Here is a 23,713-nt window from a genome sequence, read left to right as displayed (position 1 = left end):
TTGGTTTTTCTCAGATGTAGCAGATACATCTACATGAACCTTTACCTATTTATTTTCATTTTGCAGCCTGTTATCAGTCTGTAAGTGGCACCAAAAAGGTTGAGCATAAAGATAAATAAACACAGGTCAGTAAAATACCCTTGAAAGAAAACATCTCAAGCTTATCCAAATTGTAGGATTCTGATTAATTCCTCTGTTTTAGCTCAAATCCATCCTTGCTGTTGTTTATACATACTTTGGGATTAAAAGATCTGGCAGTCTTTTCTGGGGCTTTGTGCTTTAGTGTAGCTTCAAACAACACCTGAGCCAGAGTGCAGGGGCATTTTTGGGGAAGTTTTGTCACAAATTGGTGCTGGGGCACAGCAGACCTGACACCTGCAGCTCTTTGCGGGGGCTTGATTAAAAAAAAAAGCAGCTGTCATTTGTCCAGTACAAGATGTAGGTAAATGTGTTGGGTGGGAAGCTCTTAGCATTCTCCTGCCTCTGCTTGCTATTGAACTGATGTTTGTTGAATTTGCAGGGGATAGAGCATCTCTGAAGAAAATGCCAGGGTTTGGGGGGGCTAAATACAAATTTAGAGTCTTTATTTAGAACATACCAGCTTTTTTTTTTTTTTGGTGATGTATAAATGCATATTGGTTTTGATGGGGTAATACAAAGGATGAAGCTATCCTATGAAGTTTAGATGCAAGTGTTGATAAGCTGTGACATAAATTTAGCAAGGAATATTCCACAAAACAAGGCAAAAAAAGATGGATTAAACTACTATAATAACAGGAGAAGAGCAAAAATCATTTGTTGAATAAAGCCCTTGCTAGCAAAGCTGAAAAATACCAAAACGAACAAAAAAAAGGGAAAGAACTATTTTTACAACAGACATATTATTGCAGTTTAGTTTGTGTACTGTATTCTCTGTTGAAAATTCCTCTGTCTGGTTTACTTAGTATAAATGGATTTAGGCCGTGAGGATAATTCATCTGAGCAAAAGCTGGCACTAGCACAGTAAGAAGAAAAATGGGCAAGCCATAAATGGTTTAATTATTATATTCCTTGACACAGGACAATTTTTAAATCATGGCCAATGTCAGACTGGGATAAAATTGGTCCAGGGGTATGTTTCCGTAAGCATTATCTTGCAAAACTGCCAAACTATCTGCTGAAAAACAGTCTCTGATTCTGTTTATTCATGTTAATTTTATTTTTTTTACAGACGCATTATGAAAGCGGAGAGTATATTATACGACAAGGTGCTCGAGGGGACACTTTCTTTATAATCAGCAAAGGAAAGGTAAGTTGACACCCTTTCACAGGCAAGTGGGACGATGGCAACGATGGTGGCGGTGTGCTCCTGAAATTCAGTGCCAGCCAATGCGTTCTCTCTCCCCTCCCCAAGGCACAAATGTTGCAACACTTGACATTTAATTAAACTTCTTGGTGCTGTATCAGGAAGGAAGAGTGGCCTGAAGGAGAAAAACAGATCTCATGCTGTTTTACACATGTGCTCACAGTGAACACTTTGGGGTTGAAAACAGTTGTTGAGTCTCTTGGTAAATGACCAAAAAGCTCAATTTTTTTTTTAACGGTATACCCTACAATACTCAACGTTTTCTTTGCTAAGTATCCCTCTTACAAGGCTGACTTCCAGACTTCATTCCCATGGCTATCACTTCTCAGCTTCTCCAAATTAAATAATAGGAAGCCAGAGAAGTCTGAACTCTCTCCTTGGGGAAGAAAAAAGGTCTAAGTTTCTGTTCCACTGCTCACAGGGAAAATATGCTTTTTGACCTCTTTTCCCATAAAATCCTGATGGGACTTTATAGATAAGAGTTTTTTCCTTCCATTCAATTTTTTTATTATTTTTTTAGCTGGCCTAATACTATTACACTTGAGAAACATTTGGCTTCTTTCCACGTAGCAGGATGAAGATATTCAAGGGAATACACAGTGATTTCCCACTGCAGATGAGATGTGATATATTGAAAGTAAACACAAATGGATAAGTATGCTTGAAAGTAGGCCAACTCCAGCCTCCTGGTTCGTGGATCTGATGTTTATACCAAGGCACATATTAACGTTGGCCTCGCGTAATTAAGGGTAGCAAACCCCCCATGGCATCTGTAGAGGAAGAGTGTGGGTGTTGTACCCGCCATTGGGTTGTTTCCCGAGGCAGCTGTCAGCTCTCGGGTACTAAAACTAGATTTTCACCGTCATATTCCACTCTCTATCTCTGGGAGCCAATCTTCATCAGAAGAAAAAAATGGTCTTTTTCAGATGAATAAGATAGTCATGGACAAATTTCTGAAATGAAGATAATCATGGACTGCAGAAAGCCAAGTTTGATGGTATTCCCTCATGCCCTTTCGCTTCCCTCCACTCAGAAGTAATATTTCTTCTTCTCCCAGAATAAGGACAACCACGATGCATGCTTCAAATCCTTTTTTTCTTTGCCCTCTTTTAATGGGCAAAAATAATGGGAGGGTGCACCTCCCTCCCTTGTTGTTTGAAGCCCTCCTGGCCATGTTGGCCAGCCTGTTGGCAATGATGCTTTTGCCCCACTTGGTCAGGTGGATCCCGTCCCTTCCTAGCAGTCCTCGATCTCCAAAGAGAGACCCTTGGTTGTAAAAACCAAATCCCTGTTGTTGACACCAGCTGGGCAACCAGTTGTTGACCTGCACCTCCTCAAGCCCTTACACCTCACCTGCAGGATGGAGGAGAAAACCACCCATGCCCTTGTCCATTGCTCTAGAGCCCTGTAGTCCTGCTTGAGATACTTCTTGGCTTTATCCCTGGCCTTTGTTAGTTTATCTTACTGTGACAGCTGATGGCCAGAAAAAGGGAGCTAAAATAAAACAATGCACATGGGCTTGTTGAGATATTCCCAGACCCTCAGCTGGATCCTTATGGCTTGACAGAAATTCCCACAGGGACAGTTAAATTCTGCCCCGTTTTCTCTTCTAAGCTTCCTGATTTGCAAAAGACATATCAGTGACTGATAAAAGATGGATGGAGTTGGAGAGTGTTTAATTTTAATGCCTGTATTGGGACATAAGAGCTACACAGTGGATGTAAGAACTAACCCATGCTAAGGATACAGCCCATGACAGGAGGAGTAGAGCCTTAGCAGAGAAACGTGGCATAAATAGCAATGAAATACAGAATTAACAAGTCAATGTATGCTGCCTGGGACTTTCTGAAGCAGGGGCACATAATGTCCCATGCTAAAACCTGACCCAGGCAGCTTAATAAGACAGAAAAAATGCTGGCTGCAGCTCGTGTACCTGGGACCTCACATGTACTTTCTGCATTCAGCAGCATTGCATGAGTATTATCGGTGAAAGCTACTTTTAATAAAAACTCTGCCTTGCCTTTTATGTCAGAGCATCTGTAGTGCCAGTCAAGTGAACAGAGAAGATTTTTTACATTTCTGAACCCAGCACTTCTCTCAGAAATGCTTAGAAAGACTTCTGTTCTGTTTTCTTTCAGCCCATGCTCCATGGAATTTTCTTTTAGGAGCAAAAAACTTTTCCCCTTTTTCTCCCTCAACTCCATCCACCACACTTGATTCCACTCCTGAGCTCATTTAGTTTATTTATTATTGCATGTTTCCTCAAGTCCAAGTGAATAGAAATCAGAAGTGTGTTCAAAACACCCTGCATGCAGAAATCTGTTGAATAATACGTCAGATAAAGACAGCTCGGTCCCTTCTGCTTGCTAAATGCTGCTGCTCTGTGCCTGCTCTGTACCTTGCCTTTACCCAGAGACAGCGTGTTCCATGCTGTGCCGTGGTACACCATTTTCCCTTTAAAAGCCATGGCGTGGCACCAATTTAATGCTGGGTTTTGCGGGTTCTTCATTGGTGCTGTGGCTGTTCAAATGGCTCATCGCTTTGAACCACGTAGATTATCACCCTCCCATAATCCCTTAGCACTCATTGCTTAGGATCAGTGGAGGTTGTGGAGAAAGAGCTTTAATATATATTAAAGTTCCCTTTGTTTGTCCAAGATCTTTTTCATCAGCTACAAATCTTCCTGGCTCATCCATTATGTGTTCCCTACCCTCATTTGATCTTCGATGAGTCACTGCAGAAGTTAAATGTAGCGTGGTGTAGACTGATCGCTCATTAATGACTCAAACCCACTGGTTTTACCATCCATAAAAGAGATGGAAGAAGGTGTGGGCCACAATTGTAAATTTAATAGTGAAATTAAACTGGAATGTCTCTAAATCTGAAAGGATGTATCTGACATCCCAGATTTTGGCTTTGTGAATTTGCACATGCAAAAGCTCTGATTAAAGCTAAACAGCCTCAAAAGGAGAAGCAGATAAGAGGTTTTCCCATGTGTGCGAGGTACCTCATCCCAATTAAATTTTGAACAACTCAGGCTTTGGAAATGCCTGTCCCTCTGCACTGACCATAGACAGAGACTGGACAACTAGATTTATAGATGGTTAACGTTGGGAGAGGTGATCCCCACCATGCACTGCTAGCAGGGGGTTGTATTTCACCTGCCTTCTCATACCATAAGAGGTATGAGTTACCTCTGATAACAGCTGAAAAAGAAGAAATATTTCTCATATAGGGCCATTACATCAAGAACATTCACCTTTCATGGAGCCCTTTGCATCCTTGGTATGTCATGCCATCCTTAGCACGCAGCGAGTTGTCAGGGGCTTTGTCATTACATGGCAGCTGGGATTTATATCCCATACTGGCATGGGAAACCAGAGCCAAGGGTGTTCAGATGATCAATTACTGTTTTTCTTCTGAAACCGTTTCAGAAAATAAAAAGGACCCCCCAGCGATAGGAAATCATCACTCACAGATGTGAAGTCATCTTCCTGTTATTGCAGTGCCAGCTTCTTCAACTTAGGCTTACACTAGGTTATACTACCCATGGTTTTACAGTGAGTAGAAAGTCTGCTTTCCATCAGCAGTAATTGCTTTTCTCTTTCACTGAAAAAAAAAAATTAAAAAATAAGATGGTATATTCCTTTAAACTTCAGTGAAAATGCTTGATTTTTGCTCCAGCTAGTTATCCCCTCCCTGAACTTGAGAGAGAGTAAAAAGGAGAGGAGGCATCTTTCATCCTGTAATGCTCCAAACTGTTTCATTGCAATTATGTCTAAATTTGGATTATTTTTGTTATTCCTTTCTCTTAAGTGAACTTAGCAATGCAAGAAATCATGTGGAACAAAGCTAACAGAAGCCTATGGCATGTGTCTGTCTGATATGCAGAAAATATTTGGAACCTATTTCTGCTGCTGACTCCATAAAGGCAATGACTGTGCTTGTGCAGCCAACTCCATGTTTAGAGTTAAAACCTCCAAAAAACCACAAGTATTGCATTTTTGCAAGAGTAGTAGGTACCTTAGTGGAAAATAACTGCTCATTTTCTTGGATGGTTGGTTGGTGATGCTGTTGGAAGAGTGCAGGACTCTGGAGAATTACGTGGTTCCCAGAGGAGATACAGACCAGAACTTTTCCTGAGAGGTCCAGGAGATGACAAATCCCTCTCTGAACAAACAGGTTTTATTTGTTAATTAAACGTTTTCTAAATGCGGGGGGGGTTTGGCTTTTCAACAGGTAAATGTTACTCGTGAAGACTCCCCCAGTGAAGATCCGGTCTTTCTCCGTACTCTAGGGAAGGGAGATTGGTTTGGAGAAAAAGCCCTTCAAGGGTAAGTGCTCCTTATGATGTAACTCTTACATTGAGATAGTTTTTCAAGGACTTTTGCAGCCTTCAGAGAGCTCTTGCAGTTTGGAAAGAAACTGGGAGTGGGTTTATGCTTTTGGAGTCGGGCATTGTCCCTTGGTGTCACGTGTTGCGAGGAGGCAGCACCTTAATGGGGAAATACGGTTTGTTCTGCAGTTGAGTGGCCAAATATAGATCTTCCCAGGTTTGTAGACATCAGAAAATAGTTTCTCTTTGCACTGTCTTCCCTGACCATGCATTTGAAGGTCGAAATATTTGACATTTTGCAACTCCAGAATATTTTTAATGTACAATACATTATGGGGATACATACAATACATATATAATACATACAACACATTATACAATATATTTGATGGGGTAGACGGCTGAAGGCAGGGCAGTGGTGGTGGTTTTTAAATTATCTTATTGTGTATATATGATTTTGGTGGAGGTGGGAATTGTATGTGGGTGACCTGTTTTATATAAACGTTTTCCTTTGGGGATGAACTAAAAGAAGAGAAACTGTAAATCCATATTCAACAGGTGATTATTACAAAAATATGCTTTATTTCCATAGGGAGGAATAAGAATTGGAATAGTAAAACACGTGCTTTAGGCAGGAATTTGGGGCACCCATTCATCCTAGTGGACAAATAGTCATCCCATCCTGGGTACTTATCTGTGCATAAGAGCTATTGGGCTTCTCTTTGATGCTGTGATAATGTGTTCGATCCCTCCTAAATCAGCCTTCTTCCAAAAAGAAGAAGGCAGAACATTTGAAGGTCAAATTTCATGTTATTTCTTGGCAGCCAGGGAGATGTATCCAGCACCACACTCGAGTCTTGCCCCTGCAAATCTATACCTTAATTATAAAATAATATGGTTGTTAAATAAATGTCCTTATCTCAGTTACTTTTTTAATACTAAGATGGAGATGAACTATAATTTTGCATTTTCCCCCACAAACACATAAGATAGAAACACTTTTTTCTTCATTTGTTCAGAGCCTCACAGAAACTTTACTCTTAAGAGCCTGGTATGCTTTTAAAACAGCACCAAATATATCGTGGCATCCACTCTGATAGTGAGAGCAGGCGATAGTGTGCCAAACAAAATCAATTTTTGAAGAAGAGCTGATATGGGAAATAAAAGGGATTTCCTGCTTTGCATCCGTAAACAGCTCTAGTGACATGGAGCACCACCATGATGAGAATTTCTCAGCATTTCAAATACAGTATTTTGGCTAACTGGCTCAGACTGAGATTAGTTAATGTACAATAAATACTTGTCTGCATATATTTAAATATTCAATACATAGTAACTTTGATCTTCTGAAACTAAATGGAAACTTAATAATTGAGAGTATGTTCTCAACATATGAGGAAAGCATAATACTGACATATTTTTTTGCTAGGGAGATGGCATACCACCAGTTTGCTAATAAGCTCAGTAGTTCCGTAGCTAGATTTAAATTGAATAGGGTGAAAATATTGTAATGTAAAGCATCCAGCATATCCAGATAAATTGCTAATAAATTAGTATCCTTCAGGACTGTGTAAGACACCACTGTTCAGCAACCTGGGAAACCTTTAGGATGTTTCTACTACTGTAAAATACAGTTATGGCTGAGAGCTCAAGACAAAATCGAATTTTTAGTGTCGTGTCTTTACTTTTTAATCTTTGACTAATTTTTCAAAACTTTACTGGGACTTGCTTAGCAATACTTAATTACATGCTATTAAATCATGCTGTGATTTCATATGTGTAGGACGTAGTAACAACTAAAAGACATTTCTTCCTGACAATATAAAATAATTGTTGAGGCGTCCATTCAGTGTAGTGCTGCGCAGCAGGAGGACAGATAACAAATATCTTCTAGTCTCTCACAGAATACCAACATAGACATCGAGTGATGATATACATTATTCTCTTTTTTGTGCTGGCACCAGATGGCACGCGTTATTTCACAGTATCCCATTGCATTCTGGCAGGAACAAAACAAGTCGTGAAATGATCAGCCACATCATCTTACAGTAACACTCAAGGCGCCCAGCTGTTACGCTGTTCTCTTACTTTTCTGTCTAATTGGCTCAGATAGCAGATGTATAATTCACAGTATAGCAATACATGATTTACAGTGTACTCACAATCAGTTATTTTTTGGTGATGTTTTCTTAGTTGGAAAGAAAACATTTTATAAGGCTGTTTACAACAATTATTTCTATCAACAGGGAAGTAACAATTTATTCAAATAAACAAAGGAAAATAACTCAATGCAACTTGATCGCTCACATACAAAAACTAGCTAATAATTAGGGTGCGCTGCCTTGGTGGTGTCACACAGCTGAATCCTTGCACAAGAGCATCTGTCTGGACCACACTGTATCCTCTTCCAGAGATTATGTTTTTGGAGCAGCCATCCATCTCATTGGATGGAAAACATGGGTTAGTCTGCGGTGGACAGTCTTACAGAGAACGTTGGGGAGAGAAAAGAGGTCAGAAAAGCAAATCTTTAGAAATATAAGAGAAGGCTCTTTCTCCTTTAGAAATGGTTTCCCATAGGCCAACTCAAAAGAGGATCAGTTTGAGCCATTGCCTCCCTACTGTTACATTATGTATTACATCATATATTGTATTTAGATAGAACTGTCGTTTCGGGTGCTGTGGGTTCACCCAGTTTTGGGACCCACGAGGAGCTCCAGACCATGGGGCAAAAGAGCGGTGGCACGTGGCAGAGGGTTGATGTTTTGGAGAGGCGACGATGGAGGCCACCTGGGTGAGCAGGAGAGGGATTTTGAAAGAAATATTTGTAGATCCGTTCATAACACTTTGACCAAACTGGCCAACCCTTGAGATCCAATAGCTGGGATTTTCTGGCGAGCGTGTTGGCTTTTAAAAGAGGGGATCCCTAAACACTCGGCAGCCTCAAGTCTCCTGGGTAGTGGCAAGAGAGGAAGAATTTTGGAGAGTAGCCCAGGTTGAAGCTGAGACAGGGCTTGCCCTGGCCTCCACAATGTATGTGTACCTATTTTATGTATCTATGTATAAATATAAATGCTGGGAGTACATTGTACTGAAAAAAGTAATGGAAATATGGATGCCATGCTTCAGTTTAAACTTACACAAATATATGAAACGGTTTTAGCAAAGATGTTTTCCTCATAGTAAGATGAAAATGGCAGCTTGTTTTAAGGCTGTTGTCTTTGAGAGGAGTGTTTTTAATGCAGTTACCAGAAGAGGTAGCTACTTCAGCATGGCTGGGGTGGACACTGGTGAGGCAAAACAGGGTTACGGAAACACAGTTTTATTCTGAAAGCAGCTTAGTTTGCTCATTTGTCCTTGTCCGCCGTCTTTGAAAATAATGAAATTATTTGTTTCTCACTTAGAGTTTATCATCCTCAGTTGTGTTGATTTCTAAATCCATGTGGGTATGTATTTGTGATGCAAAACACATATTCATTTGACTGTGAACAAAACCATAGTAGGGTGACAGCCAGTTTGAGGAGATGAGGGCGTCTTGGCAACTGGTATGAATTATTTTAGGGCACGGCGTATGGAAAAGGAATTTGGGAAGCCTTCCTGCCTCTGGGGTCATGGCAGGTCGGCTCGTGGATGGGACCGCCAGAGGAAGCTCCTGCTTGGCGCAGAGAGCCCTGGCCAAAGGGTGTCCTCCTTTCGTCCTTCTCATTTGTAAAAAATAAAATATAGATTTTTTTTGTTTATTATTATTTTTTCAAAATATATTTGTGGTGCATAGGGTGAAGAAGAAATTGTGGTCTTTGGGTCATGCAGGAGGTGCTCTGCTGTGGTGACAATTATAGTGATATTTGAGGTACTGTAACAGCTTTAGATATAAATTTTTTGTTACCTTCACGATGATTTGAAAATGAGTATGGTAGTACCTGTCTCATGGGACATAACAACACATCTTCCTTTCAAGAGAATTTGTACTATTTCTCATTTAGATCTCTGCCTCTGGAGGCTCCTGTGTAGTTATTTTCCAAATGTTACAGAAGCCACCTCTCCTCTAACTCCCCAAAATCCCTGGGGTATGTTTTGTGCGCTGGTAATTCACAGGAGCAGTAAAACAGTATATATCTGTATGGGTAGGAGTGTCAAAAGACAATTTCCTTGCTGACCATCCAAACGCTTTATTCCATATTTCCAACTTAAAATTGTGTGAATTGCTGTGGTGGATGTTGTCATCAGGCATCAGAAAAAAGTAGTAATGCACAGGGAAATATTAGTGCCTCTTTAAATCAGAATTGCAGCTGGCAATGTCAGAGCTTTATTTATTCATAAATTAACGTAGGAACTGAATATAATCCCGAAAACTTTTTAAAACATCCAGTAGCTGATGGCTGAGATGAGAATGAGACATCAATAAATAGGACATTGGAGTATTGGCAATGCTATCGATTTGTTTCTTTTTCTAATACATGGTTGTTTTCTCTTGCTGCAGCCAGGGTTATGAGTCAGACTCCAGAATTAATAATTTCTATTAAATCTCTATACATGCTGCAAGAGGTGCTGGGGTCCCGCTTATGCTCCTCTTCTCCCTGCTCTAATTCCGAGTTTGCTTCTGTGTAGTTGGAGTGAAGCTGCTGCTAAACTGACCTTTACATTACTCCTTTTCCCAGATAAGAACATAAAAATTTGTTTTTTCATTAAAAACTTATTTGCCAAAACCTGGAAACCTGTTTAAGTGCCCCACCTTGCTGCCCTGCTATCTTCTTTCTTGCCCTTTCTCTTATTTCTTACCTGTTTCATTTCTTTTTTCCCAGAAATTCTTTTCCCCTGTTGTTCACTAATAACTTTTGAAGGACTGCAGGGATTTATTTACTCGGTTCAAATGCTGGGAGAATAAGACTGATTGTCAGCAGTTAGAAAATAGCTAACCTGGTAAATGGTAAAATGGATTTGCATGCTGGCATCTTCAAATATTTTCTGTTCTGCAAGACCCATACACAGTGCCCCATACACTTCACAGCCACCTTGGCTGTCCTGGAAAGGAAAAGTGCAGGCTGGAGTGGCTTTTATTTTATGTTGTTATAATTTTTTTTTTTTTTTTTTGTAAAATGGATGCTGCTTCTCAGACTGATCTTCATTCTTGCAGTAAAACAGGGTATTTTTCACAATCCCTTGCTGTCAAATACTGCCTGTTCATCCCTTTCATTTGACACGCACCGATTTCTGCTTATTACAAATCACATGTTGGGACTTATCTAATGAGTTTTAATTTACTAAATACTCTGTCATTTCTCTCAGCCCTCGCTATGCCTGAACAGTTGTGTCTAAAAAAGCTTTTTCAATGTCCTTGACTGAACTTCTTAGTGAACGTAAGAGTCGTGTTTCATCTTCATCGGACACCTTCCTCACAATACCGTGCTTCCACTAAAACCTTACCATCTGCTGACCTATTAACCTAATTGTCTTGAATTTTCTTGGGAAAAGAGAATGGGATGGAGGATTGGAAATGTTTATTGCTCTATGACATAGAGGCAGTCACACAAGTATATATGTGGCAAACAGGAGTCTCATCTCAGGGTGGCATTATAAGATATATATTTAAAAAATAATAATATATATATATAAAAATTATATATATCCTATAGGATAATATAGTTTATTTTCTGTTTCTCCAGGGAGAAGTACTAGTCCTTCTATTGCAATCAGTGTGCTTGGGAAAGAGGCATCCAACCACCAAAGAGTATTGGGGAAGGGTCTGGGGAGCAGCAAAATTACAGTGTAAGAAAGCAAATGGGATCTGTGATGGAAAAGGAATGGGAAAATGGGCTATGTGGTCCTGGCTCTGAGAATTGTGGAAAGTTCCCACCTCCAGTGATTTCTCTTGCTCACGGCCTTGGCATGAAGCCGTTCCTTGCTCACCTGTCATGCCAGGGGTCACGATGCAAAGAGATTCACTATTGTTATTTCAGCCCAGTTAGGAATAGGGAAAAGAAGAAAAGAAAAAACAGCCATAGGGTAGAAATTCAGTTCAGGATAATGTAGTTTTCCAGCCAGGAGCCCCATGGAGATGAAGATGTACCCATGGTGGTCATCATAAAATTGAAGCAGTGCTGCCAATGTTGATGTGCAGGAGAATGAGTCTAAAAACAACCAAAAAAGACCCTTTTAACTTTGGCTCATAGGAGGGAGCAAGTTGGGAAGCACTTTTTATCACCCCTGTTGTTAAATAAGGGGGCTTTCTTTAAGTCCAGGGTGTTTTGTAGCCCTTCTCCTGCCCAACACCTGCCATACTCTGTGCGTAGCTCATGGACCATGGATGCGACACACGGCCTCCAAGGACCGGCTGGAAGTTATTTCATCCATTACGTCAGCTGCTTTTTACATTTATTACAAGTGTTGGGTGATCTTAAAAGGAATTTCAGCCATTACGGCTGTATTTCCCATCCTCTTCCCCTCCCCGGGTAGATCCCTGCCCATAAAGTCAGGCGAAACCTGGGAGGTGGGAGCGGGGGGTGATGGCTGATAGATTTTAACCCATCACCCCGAGACACAGGGAACACCAGAAGCTTTTAAAGGGTTTGGAAAAGCTGTCGGTAAACACCTGAAACAAAACCCTCCCAGAGGCTTTGGAGGGTAACAGCTGAAAAGCGTGGACAGCTGGAAGCGAGGAGGCAAAGTGACATAAAGATGGTGTCACCATATGGTTCCCCACAGGGCTGGCTTTCTTCCTGCAGGCATGTGGCCCCCGCTTGGGTCGGGAGAGGTGGCCGTGTGGACCTTTGGTCTGATTGATCTCCTAAGGGCACACCGTGGCAATAATTAAACGCTACTAAAATGTCTCCCTATCCTGTCCAGGCTGGCTTCTGGTGTTTGGGTGCCCTCTGGTCTCTGGTCTCAAAGCCCTTAGATAGGGCATCGCTCTAGCACAGGTGAAGATATTTTATGATACTGCTGTTGCAAAGTAAATTATGAAATCTTCATCAGGGCCTTTGCGATTTGTTTAATTACATTATTGCAAGCACATATTGATTGCTGATGTAATTGCTTCACTTTCTCCAAGTACACATTTTTCAGCCTTTATTTCTTCATAAAACACAAGCCAATATTACGTTGGGTTGTGCAGGAGCTTCCAGCGAGCGTCTTCAGGTGGTTGCCAAAAGCTCTTGATGCTCCAGGAAGTTCCCTGGCAGGGAAGAGGCTCCCAATTAAGGGACTCATCCAAAGTCTTTTAAAATGGGCTGGCACGTTCGCCCCGGTTGTTGTTAGGCATGCTCTAACTCACAAAAATGTAGCTATGCTTTTGCCACCTAGCAAAAATAAATCTGGAGTTTTTTGGAGCTGCATTGACTTCAGCCACTCCGTATATCAAGAAATGAGGGGGAAAGGACCCAGAGGGACAGAGCAAGATGTGTTGGCTCTGAAAGCATCCTGCCTGAGGCTGCTGTGCTGTTACTACGGAGATGAAGGTTACCTTATGCTTTTCCAACAAGAATGAATTGATATTATTGACTCTTCTTGTCTTAAATAAGAATACAGAATCAGAATCATTTAGGTTGGAAAAGACTCTTAAGATCACCGTGTCCAACCACTTCTCCCAGTCTTCCTGTTCTTCTTCCTCTTGTTCCTTCTCCTGTGCCTTTTTCTCCTTTTCCTCCTCCTCTTCCTCTTTTTCTTCCAGCTTTTATTTCTTCTATTCTTTTGCTAAACTTTGTCTTGATTTTTTCATCTTTGTTCTTTTTCTTATCTTTCACCTTCCTGTGTTCTTCCCCCATTCCTCTTTTCCTGTCTCCTCCTCATCCAGTTCCTCCTCCTTTTCTTCAGACTCCTCCTACTCCTCTTCCTCCTACTCTTGCCTCCTGTTGTCTTCTCCTCTTCCTCTTGCCTCCAGTTGCCATCTCCTACTCCTCCTGCTGTTGCCTCCTGTTGCCATCTCCTCCTCCTCCTCTTCTTCCTTTTTCTTACTGTTGCCTCCTGTTTTCTCCTCCTCCTGTTGCCTCCTCCTCCTCCAGTTCCCTCCTTCTGCCTCCTCCTCCTTTACCTTCTGTGTCCTTCTGTGTCCTCCTCTTGCCTCCTGTTTTTCCTCCTCCTGTTGCCACCTCCTCCTCCTCTTGCCTCCTTTTTCATCCTCCTCCCCTTGCTTCCTGTTACCTCCTGTTGTCTCCTTCTCCTGTTTTCTCCTATGTCCTCTTCCTCCTTCTTGTGTCTCTACCTCTTGCTTCCTCCTCCACCTCCTCCTCTTTCTTTTGTTGCCTCCTGTTGTCTCACACCAGGTGAAACCAAAGGTCCATCTAGCCTGGTGTCCTATCTTTTACAGCAACCAGAATCAATTGCTGAACAATGTCCTGAAGCAGAGCTGGTGGCTTTAATAATTTATAATCCTTGGTGGGTTGTTGATTGACTTTTCAAACATGTGCAAGTGGTTTTAAAATCCACGACCTTCTGTGGCAATTAGTTCCTCAGTTTAAGTGTGCAGGATGAGAACAAATACTGATTTTAATGTGGGGTTTTTTTTGGATGGGCCATCTGCTGCTCTTTTGAGATGCCTCCAAGTTCTCAGATGTGCACTTGACTTCTTGATTTGCAGAGAGCTCAACAGTCTGTTGCCTGAGAATATAGATGTGGCAACAAGCTATTTAATAAGAAGACAAATAATAATTTTTCTTCACTATGTTTACAGTTTCTAGCTTCTTAAATGACTTGGCTAGTCATTTCTCTGAGTTCCATATCTCTGGAACTCAGTCCTACTTTTCCTTTAACAAGAACCACACTTTTTATACAAAGATATTTGGAACTAGAGCTAACCAACTGCCATATCATTCTGCATTTTGACAAACAGCTGTTCAGTCTATAATTAGAGGTTTTTTACTAATTTGTGTGCTGGTGATATAGAAAGCTGGTAACATCTTAGTCAAGTAGGTGTTGGTGAACCTTCCCAAAAAGTCGTGCAGCTTTTCAGATTTGTTCTGCATGGCAAGTTACACAAGAACTACTCTTCCAGGCTTGAATAGACAAAGGGTTTCTTTAGGACCAAAGTAATACAGCAAGGAGAGCAATTGCAAGCAATCACACCCGCAGAGGCTCTTTCAATGTCTGTGTTTAGATGATCACTTTAAAAGCTCGAGTAGGGCTGGAGTTAAGCAGTGAGATGGTGAATCAGGGATTTTCAGCTGCTTGATTTTCCCCATTGTCAAATATCTTGCTTCCAAATTTCTTGAATTTCGGGGCAATTGACTTGGAAATGAGAGGCAGCTTTATTTTATAAATGCTGAACAAAACCCATTGCAGTCAAGCAACAGTAAACACCACGTTAAGAAGGAAAAACAATTATTATGTACTTAAGCAAGATCAGTGAACACCAGAATTGGGTGTCTTTTGTGCCTTATCAGTCGCCTGCCTTGTGCTGCATTTTGAGCAGCCACTTTGCATTTCACAAGCCTGTTTACGTAAAATACATAATCATGAAAATACATCAGTTACTGAAGGAATATAGACAATCATATTAATAGAAGGCTTGTGCACAAAATAGGCCCTTTTTTATTTATTGTCTAAGAGAAAAAAAACCCAAATATCTGGCTGTTATTTACTGTCTCAAACAAAAAACTTCTTTTGGGAAAAAATAGCCATTAGGAAACAATTAGCAGTAAATTCAAAATTTTACTACCCTTCTTCTAACAAAAAGTACGTAAATAAAGTTGCTCCGATTTCTACAGGGAAGTTATGCTCAGAGCCAACTTCATGACTCAAATGTAGTTAATAAATAATCAAGATGTTTTGAGTCTTAAAGATAATAATCATTAGTTTATAAGAGCACAGCTTATTAATAGTTCTGGTGTTTTTACAACTGAATCATAGCCTGGGAACTAAAACTGTATATTTGCTTTCTTTTGAGGACGCAGTCCTACAGAGCAAGCACAATATTCCTCCCACTGAGTTTAAAATATATATAATGTTGGGCAACAAGACTGTGCCAGATGGAGGAAAGCAGAATTACAGGGGCTTTATAGTTACGAATGTATTTGCTTACACTTACTGCAGTGAACGTCTCTGAAAATTTTTCTGATGTCTTTTTGCCTGAGCATTATTTCAGAGCTTGAAAGAAACCCTATTGCTGAAATAGGTAATGCATAGGAAATACCACGGAGGTATTATATTGTTGCTTTATATTAGATAACAAAGCTGCTAGAGCACTATTCATATAAAAGTATATGTTCTTATTATAAAGTTTTTTAAATAGCACAATTTGGGGGATGTATCCTCTTATATGAACCGGGATGAGTGAAACCGGTTAGTGATAGAAATGATTGCAGGGGTCAGATGTGGTAGTTCTTGCTTACTTAGAAGAGTATAAACCTGAGATTGCAGTTTGCTTTTCTCATTTGGAGGACGCGAAATAGCCTGGAAGGGCTGAAGGCTTCTTCTGGTGCTGGCTGAATCTGCCAAACTCTTCCCCTTTGCCTCTTTTTTAGATAATACCTGTACTATGCAAAAGAAAAAAGAAAACAAACAAACAAACAAACAAACAAAAAACTCCAACAAAAACCCCCCACTTAATTTCTGTCCTGCAGCAACTTGTAGTATTTTGGGGTTTTTACATTCTTAAACAATAAGACTTTTATGTCAACATGTTACTGTCAACAATAAATGTTGATGATTGAATTAAAACATTTTATCCTAAAATTTCAAAATTATGATGCTTTTGTCAAAATGCTGAAATGTTGCTTTATGACAAATGTTTCTGGTTGGAAAAAAAAATCCATAATCCAAAATAAATGTGTTAATAGGAGAGGAGTAAAAATCCCTGTAGAAGACTGCCAGAGGAAATCACACATTTTCTTGGGAAAATGCTTCCATCAACATACTCCTGCTAGCTCTGTTCAGGTTTGTAAGCATTAAGTGGAACTGAAAAATACAGCACTGAATTATAATTCTCTTGACTTCCTTTAAATAAATAAATAAATAAAGGTGCCTGCCAGGGATGCAGAGGCAGAAGTATGAATTACTGCTGGGGATGCTGCATGCGAACTCGCAGCCTGCCAGCTGCTCTGCGTAACTACCCGTGATGCAGACAAGATAATTCATGTTAGCTAACCCTCAGAGCAAGTTTACAACCATACGTAATCACAGGGGGAAAAAAGAGCAAAAAATGCTCTGCATTTGTTTGGGGGTTTTTGCCTAACTCCTAGAGCATTTACACAAATCTGCACGCATTTAAACGTACATCCTTGAGTGTCATCACATTTAATGGCATTAAAAAAAACAATGCCTGCTTATGGCACCTCCCAGGATGGCTGCTTTAATTTATAGACAAACTTACTACGGCATAACGTGATGTGGCTCCTCTTCAAATCTCCTCTTCTTGTTATACCCAGGATGGATTTGGTCTTGTGTGTCAGGCTTGTAACTCCATATAAAGTAACTATCATTTGTAAATTTTCATGCATAGAAAATTGAGGGTTTTTTCTGCAAGGTTGCATAGTAACCTGGTACTGGGATGCAGTGTCTAGTCATTTTGTGATCATTATAAGGCACCATCATAATATGAAATACTTAATATTAAGCCTCATGATTTAAAAATAGTAGAACGTTCCCAATAGAAGAATATTAAAATAATTCCACCTCTAAAAAATATAGAATAATATATTTCTGTGGCTTTCATTTTGCATGCTGAGTAATTTAAATACAAAGGGTAGGCCATTTAAATTAGCTAGTGATTTTAACACAATCATGATTTAGCCATAATATAGTAAATTGGGCCCCCATCCTTGCAAGAAGAAGCTGCTGCAAGTTTGCATTTAGGACAGATTTCTAATAACCTGTTATTTTCTTAATCATGTTTTCATATCCAGTGTTACGAACAACACATAATGACTTTTTGATTTAATTTATGTCATCCAGGTTATTCAGCAGGGGAAAAGGGTCTTCACTATTATAGACTTGCTATTTTTAAGATGACTTTTCTGTAACATGTTGTCCTTCAATGACCTAATTCCCTTTCTGAGCTCTCCTGCTCGTCAGGATCCCAACCCTGATGTTCTCCAGCATCGGCCACTGGCTATGGGTTATCTCCTACATGCAGCAAACCCAGAATCCTGATGACTTTGATTTTGCTCATAGTAATGCAGTAGGTTATGAGTTAAGAGGAGGAATATTGTGTAGCAACACTAAAACTAGATAAATTAGCACTTAAGGAAAGTTGGATGGATTATATAGTTCTGCAACACCGTGAAATAATTGATGTCCCTTCTAATTTCTAGAGGTTTTTCTCCAGAGAGCTGCACATCCCACCTGATTTTGCTTAGGGGTCAGTAGCCTATAGGTTTACAGGAACACAGTGACCCTTCAAGGGGTGATTCATCCTGTGCTGAAACTCCTCTGCCATCTGTCCCCTCCATAGCTGCCCAGGACATGCAGACAGCTGGGCTGGATGGGATCCCTTGCTTTTAGCAGCCCCATGGAGGGCAGCTGAATCCTACTCAGAGGCATCGACTGTATTTCCTTTGGGACTAAAAAAAGGAAAAGCCTCCAAGTGGCTTATTACCAAAGCAAAGCCCGGTGTTGAACGTCTATTCTCCAGATTTTCTGTTATGGCCATCCCACCATTAAGTAACGTAGTTAACTGCCACGGACAGGGTGAAATATTTATAGGACTGGAGCTGTCTATTTGTCTGTATGAAAACCTATTTAATTCTATTTTGTCAGGAGCTCTACAATATTAAAAGACCACTTTAAGATCACTCCTTTCAAGTATGCTCATTTAAATTGACAACAAGACATCAAATGAGCAATGTCCTCTTTTATGGCACTTAGTTTAAGAATCTGCTTCAGCCTGGAGTACCCAATTTTGGGGGGTTTTTGTTTGCTTGTTTGTTTTGTCTGAGGAATGTGCTTGGTGGCGGGCTAAAGTCTCTATCTGCGGCAGAGCTATAACATTATTTGTACCCAAAAGGCTTCACAGTTGGTTTCCAAAGTCTATAGTGGAGAACCTGATGCCCTTACATGAAGCTACGGCTTGTCCCATGAGCAGTGGACCACCTTGAGGAGCACTTCTTCAAGTAATTGAACTTTTCATAGCCCAGAGTCTTGGCTTCCAGTGCTGTCCCTTTCCCAGCCAAGAAAACGGAGTAGAGTTTGGGATTACGTGCCTGCCATCTCGCTGGGAACCAGGGAGAGAAGCAACTATTGCAGTGGGCTGCAAAGGCTTACGCGCCCCGCCGTAACGCTAGGCAAAAATCTTGATGCAATGAGAAATTCTCTTCGCTTTTTTTTGGTTAAAGAAGTGGCTTCTTTTCCTGGAGCACATCAGGCATTAGCAGTTTTATATCCTGGAGATATTTTCTGTTGAAGAGCAAACTGAGCACAGTTCATTATAGGGGAGGATGGTGGGAAGCAGCTGAAAATGGCTGCAGGAAGCCTGATGTGTGATTATGTAGGTATTGTGTCCTGCAGTGGAAAAAAGACATTTAGACCACATGGACCAAGCTAGCTAATAAACCACAGAAAGAAATCATTTCCGCATAGGCATTTAATGATATCTGACTGAGCTAATTACCTTCACAGCTCACGGTGTGTCACCCTGAAACACGGATCATCATTGTCATCTGCAAAGCATTGCTCAACAAGTAATACCAGCCCAGTAGCAAGCCAGGGACAAGCCTGTGTTTATTACATCTGCTTTTTTAGTTAAAAGCTGGCTTTCAGCTTTTTTTACAGCTTTGTTACAGAGGGAAGCTTTTCACTTTGGGTGGGTCTAACCATTGGGGATGATAAACAAGTGCTGGCTCACTAGCAGTGGGAGATGTGCTTGTGTGTCCTGTAAACTGATGATGACAAACTAATTCCTAATCCAGGTGTGAACACAGGAAATGTTACCTAGGCTGGCAATTTGGTAATCTCTCCAGAGAGGTGAGATGTGGTGCCCACCCATCTTGAAAATGGTTTTATTGTCAGAGCAATGCATGTTGGGGTTGGGCAATGAGTGCAGGATCTCTAGACCAGGTCTCAAGGTTTGCTTTTCTCCTCCTAATTTTCCCTCCATAAGTACAAAGAGTTTCATAGACTATATATTATTCCTATACTGTATATATTTCTATTTGTCGTGGTTTAGCCCCAGCCGGCAACTAAGCACCACGCAGCCACTCGCTCACTCCCCCTCGGTGGGATGGGGGAGAGAATCGGAAGAGCAAAAGCAAGAAAACTCGAGGCTTGAGATAAAAACAGTTTAATAGGTAAAGCAAAAGCCACGCACGCAAGCAAAGCAAAGCAAGGAATTAATTCACTGCTTCCCATGGTCAGGCAGGTGTTCAGCCACCTCCAGGAAAGCAGGGCTCCATCACGCGTAATGGTTACTTGGGAAGACAAACGCCATCACTCCAAATGTCCCCCCTTCCTTCTTCTTCCCCAGCTTTATATACTGAGCATGACGTCGTGTGGTATGGAATAGCCCTTTGGTCAGTTTGGATCAACTGTCCTGGCTGTGTCCCCTCCCAGCTTCTTCTGCACCTGGCAGAGCATGGGGAGCTGAAAAGTCCTTGACTAGTGCAGCAACAACTAAAACATTTCTGTATTATAAATATTGTCTTCAGCACAAATCCAAAACACAGCCACTATAAAGAAAATTAACTCTATCTCAACTGAAACCAGGACATATTCCTTGACAGTCATCAGTGTACCAGATCCCTGCTTTGAAATAAGTCACTATTAACATCAATTTTAAGTCTTAGAACAGATCTTTTCCCTATTTCAAGACTTCTCAGAGGGCATGCTCGTCATGGCAAATCGGGCTCTGATGGCTCCATTTGCAGTTACAGCCTCTGAACATGAAGTAAGTTACATTGACTATTGATGCAAACGATACAGTTAAGCTTTTAAGTACTTGGTGCATTAAAGCAAATACGTGTTGTCCCAGCCTATCCCTGTCCCCTGGGGTGTTGCTGGGGCTCCGAAAGGGGAGCTGGAGCCAGCCTCACCACTGGGATCTTGGAGAGCAACTGGGCTGGCTGGAAATATCACCCTGAGCATTTTAACATTTAAAAATAAAGATTGTGTTATCACTAAAGTCAGGTCTTATTTTAGGCAAAGGCGCAATCTGAGCGTAGGTTTTGAGAGACGCTGCGATGCTCCTGTTACAGCATCAGGACTTCATGTGCAAAGCTCTTGTTAGCTTTATGTTTGGCTCCCATAACAAATGTCTGAAAGCCAATTTTTAGAAATGGTTTTCCTATTAGGAGAGTGTATTTTTTATTTGTAGCATCAATGTGGATGTTCACCTAAGGTATCTGTTTACTTAACACGAAAGATTCAGGTTGTTACATGTGGCATTATTTAGGACTGCTCCTTATAGGTGCTTAATGACCTAGTAACATTTTGTTAGTCTGAACCACGTTATTGCTGACCCTCAGAAACTTCATCTGGGCCTCAAGCTTTCAATTTTTAAGTCGAATTTAACCGGGGAATGAACTATAGCTGTGCCAATTGTGTGGGACTGTGTGTGAACCAGTCTGACCCTGTGGCTGGAATGGGAGCTGTGGCTGGCAAGCTCCCCTCTAACCTTCATAGCTGGGATACTGCAAACCCTGCAGACAGGACTTAAACGAAGGTTTATTATTGGGACACTCTGCAGCACTCTGGTAGACAATGGGTTTTTTTTCCCAAGGAGACACCTTTGATGGATATGGGAGCCTTAGGCAGCTTCCTTCAATGCATCGGGGTGCCCAATGAGCAAAGGTGAAAGGAGCCCAGCCTCAGTGCTAGGATTAACTCTTTGTTTCTAGGTCTTTACATGACAGACTGGACCGTGCTGCCTTTTCCACGACTGAGTTATCTGCTTTATTTTAAAGCCTCGCCATCGCATCAGCACCATTGATAAGCATCTGGCTGGTTGAGAGCCCATCCAGCCCGTCTTGCAGTTGCTGAGACCTCTCCTTTCCTTCCTGCGGCCCCATCTTCCTGTGCCCAGCCCTGCAGCAGTTGATTCTCTGCAGGTTTAAAGCTCCAAACCTCCTCTCTCTTTTTGTCCTTCTCTAAACACAAGGTCCTTATCCCCAAATGCATTTGCTCTTGTGCTGCCAAACTATGCTGGCAGAAACGTGCAGCAGGCTGATTTCCTTAATTACGATTATTGTCTTCCTCATTCTGCCATCTCTCTAACTAAACAACAGTCTCCTGACTGTCTTTTCATTCCCAGACCATCATTCATCAAGCTTGCTTCTCCTTATTCTGTCCAACAGCTCGCTGCTTTTCTCTTTTTGAAGAGAAAAGGGACAAGATGCAATTCTCCTGACTTGCTGTCCCACATCCCACCACAACGCTGTCCTCCTCCTTTGCTGCCGTGGATGCAAAATATTCTCACCTGGTCTCTTTTAACCCATCTTCATGGCCCCTGTTAACATATATCTAATCTGTATCTTCCTTTACCCTTTTGCTTCATTTCTTGCTCTCTCTTAGATCTTATCTTTCACCAGATGAACATATTTTAATCTCCTCAGTCGCCACCTTCCCCAACGGCTGCCCCTTTCTCCTCTCTTCTTTACCACTGACACTCTATTGTATTGAAAGCTGTTGGGATTTCTTGTCTTCCAGTATCAACTCATGATTTAAGCTGGGAGGGACTTGCAGAGGGCATGTAATACAATTCTATGCTCAAACCAAATCTAATTAGAGCAGGTCACTCAGGGCCATGTCCAAATGCATGTCCATGCATTACCCTAAATGCATGGATTTTTAAATTCTTTCTTTCTTTCTTTCTTCAGCTTCAGGTCTATCAATTCAACCTAACGATGTGGTAAGAGTACGTCTTATCATTCTGAGCCGTTGTATACAGCTTGCTTCTATATATTTTCTTCTATTCCTCACCAGCCACCCACTTTCTCTTGGCCTTGAACTGGAGTGTAGATTTTGGCACCAATGTAATAAATTGTTTCTGCTGTAGTTAGGAAATATACAGGTCTTCACTACTAGACCCTCTAGAAAATGCTAATTTGCTGACAATAAATATATCTCCTATATTTATTTCAGCAAATATGTATGTTTGTTACCAAGGTCTCTGCAGGCTTTTGCTGTTTGAAGGCCAGAGTGATTGTGGTCAGTTTGCAGATGGAAATGACGCTCTCAGGAGTTACGCCATCAGTGCAATGCAAATCATCCCAAGTCCAACAGTATGAGAGGGGAAATGTTGAGCTGCACACACTGGATTGAATGCAGCCATTTTCAGACATTTAATTGTGTTTATATTCAATAAAAAGGGAAAAAGCTCATTTATGAGTACTAAGGCTGTGGCCAACCTTCATCTCAATTTAATCTTAGGTTTGTTCAGGCTGGAACAAGTGTTATAGGTTTATATGGCAGAACTTCCCTAATGAAGCAATTTCACTCTGACTGCTAAAGGGGCTGCCAGAGATATAAATTCATATAATTCTTATATTACTATCAAATTCAATTTTTTTCTCCCAGCCTCTAGACTTTGTAAAATCAAGTTCTTGATTCCTGAAGTCTAAAGCTATAAAATGCACATCTTTAAGGCACTTGCTAAATTCTATTATTTCCTCAATCACGTTATAATTAAATGAAAAGGTGTTTTCAATCATAGAATTGAGAAAAAGCGGGAACATTTTAGAACAGTTTTTGCCACGATCTTATAAAGATGATAATGGCTGTTACAGCAGGTTAATCATCCTTTGTCCTAGGTGCTATTTTATCTTCCCATTCCATAGTGTAATTTTAGATCTAAGAAGTTTGGGAACTTTACAAAGAAGTTGTCTTAAACTGTGCAATAACGTGAGTCCTGTACTTTTGTTTTCTTTCAAACAGAGACCTGTCGTCCCTGTGAAAATGAAATAAATCAGCGAGAGGGGCTAAGCATTAAGTAAGGAGAGAGGGATGATGGTTTTGTTGGCTCTTGGGTCCAAATCCACTTTATATTTTCCTAGTGTTTAATTTTTTTTTAAATATTGCCTGTGCTGATGTCACAAAGAAGACTTTTTTTTAAATTTCTTCCAAATTAAGCCATCTATTCTCTTAGGTAACTTCAGTGTTGAGGTGATCAGCCCAAG

The 23,713-nt window shown here is 40.8% G+C and overlaps 1 protein-coding gene across 2 annotated transcripts in view; it reads left to right on the top strand.

The window, feature by feature from the left end:
* PRKG1 (protein kinase cGMP-dependent 1) overlaps positions 1 to 23,713 on the top strand; it is a 529,338-nt gene that overhangs the window by 396,330 nt on the left and 109,295 nt on the right. For both annotated transcript variants that reach the window (XM_075505445.1, XM_075505444.1), the window contains exons 6-7: positions 1,211 to 1,288; positions 5,585 to 5,679. In XM_075505445.1, the coding sequence (XP_075361560.1) occupies positions 1,211 to 1,288; positions 5,585 to 5,679 (173 nt within the window). The remainder of the gene's footprint in view (positions 1 to 1,210; positions 1,289 to 5,584; positions 5,680 to 23,713) is intronic.

The sequence above is a fragment of the Mycteria americana genome, chromosome 6 (genome assembly GCF_035582795.1).
Source record: "Mycteria americana isolate JAX WOST 10 ecotype Jacksonville Zoo and Gardens chromosome 6, USCA_MyAme_1.0, whole genome shotgun sequence".
NCBI classification, from domain to species: domain Eukaryota; kingdom Metazoa; phylum Chordata; class Aves; order Ciconiiformes; family Ciconiidae; genus Mycteria; species Mycteria americana.
Note: the sequence above shows the minus strand (reverse complement) of the source record. Positions and strands in the feature narration are given on the sequence as shown.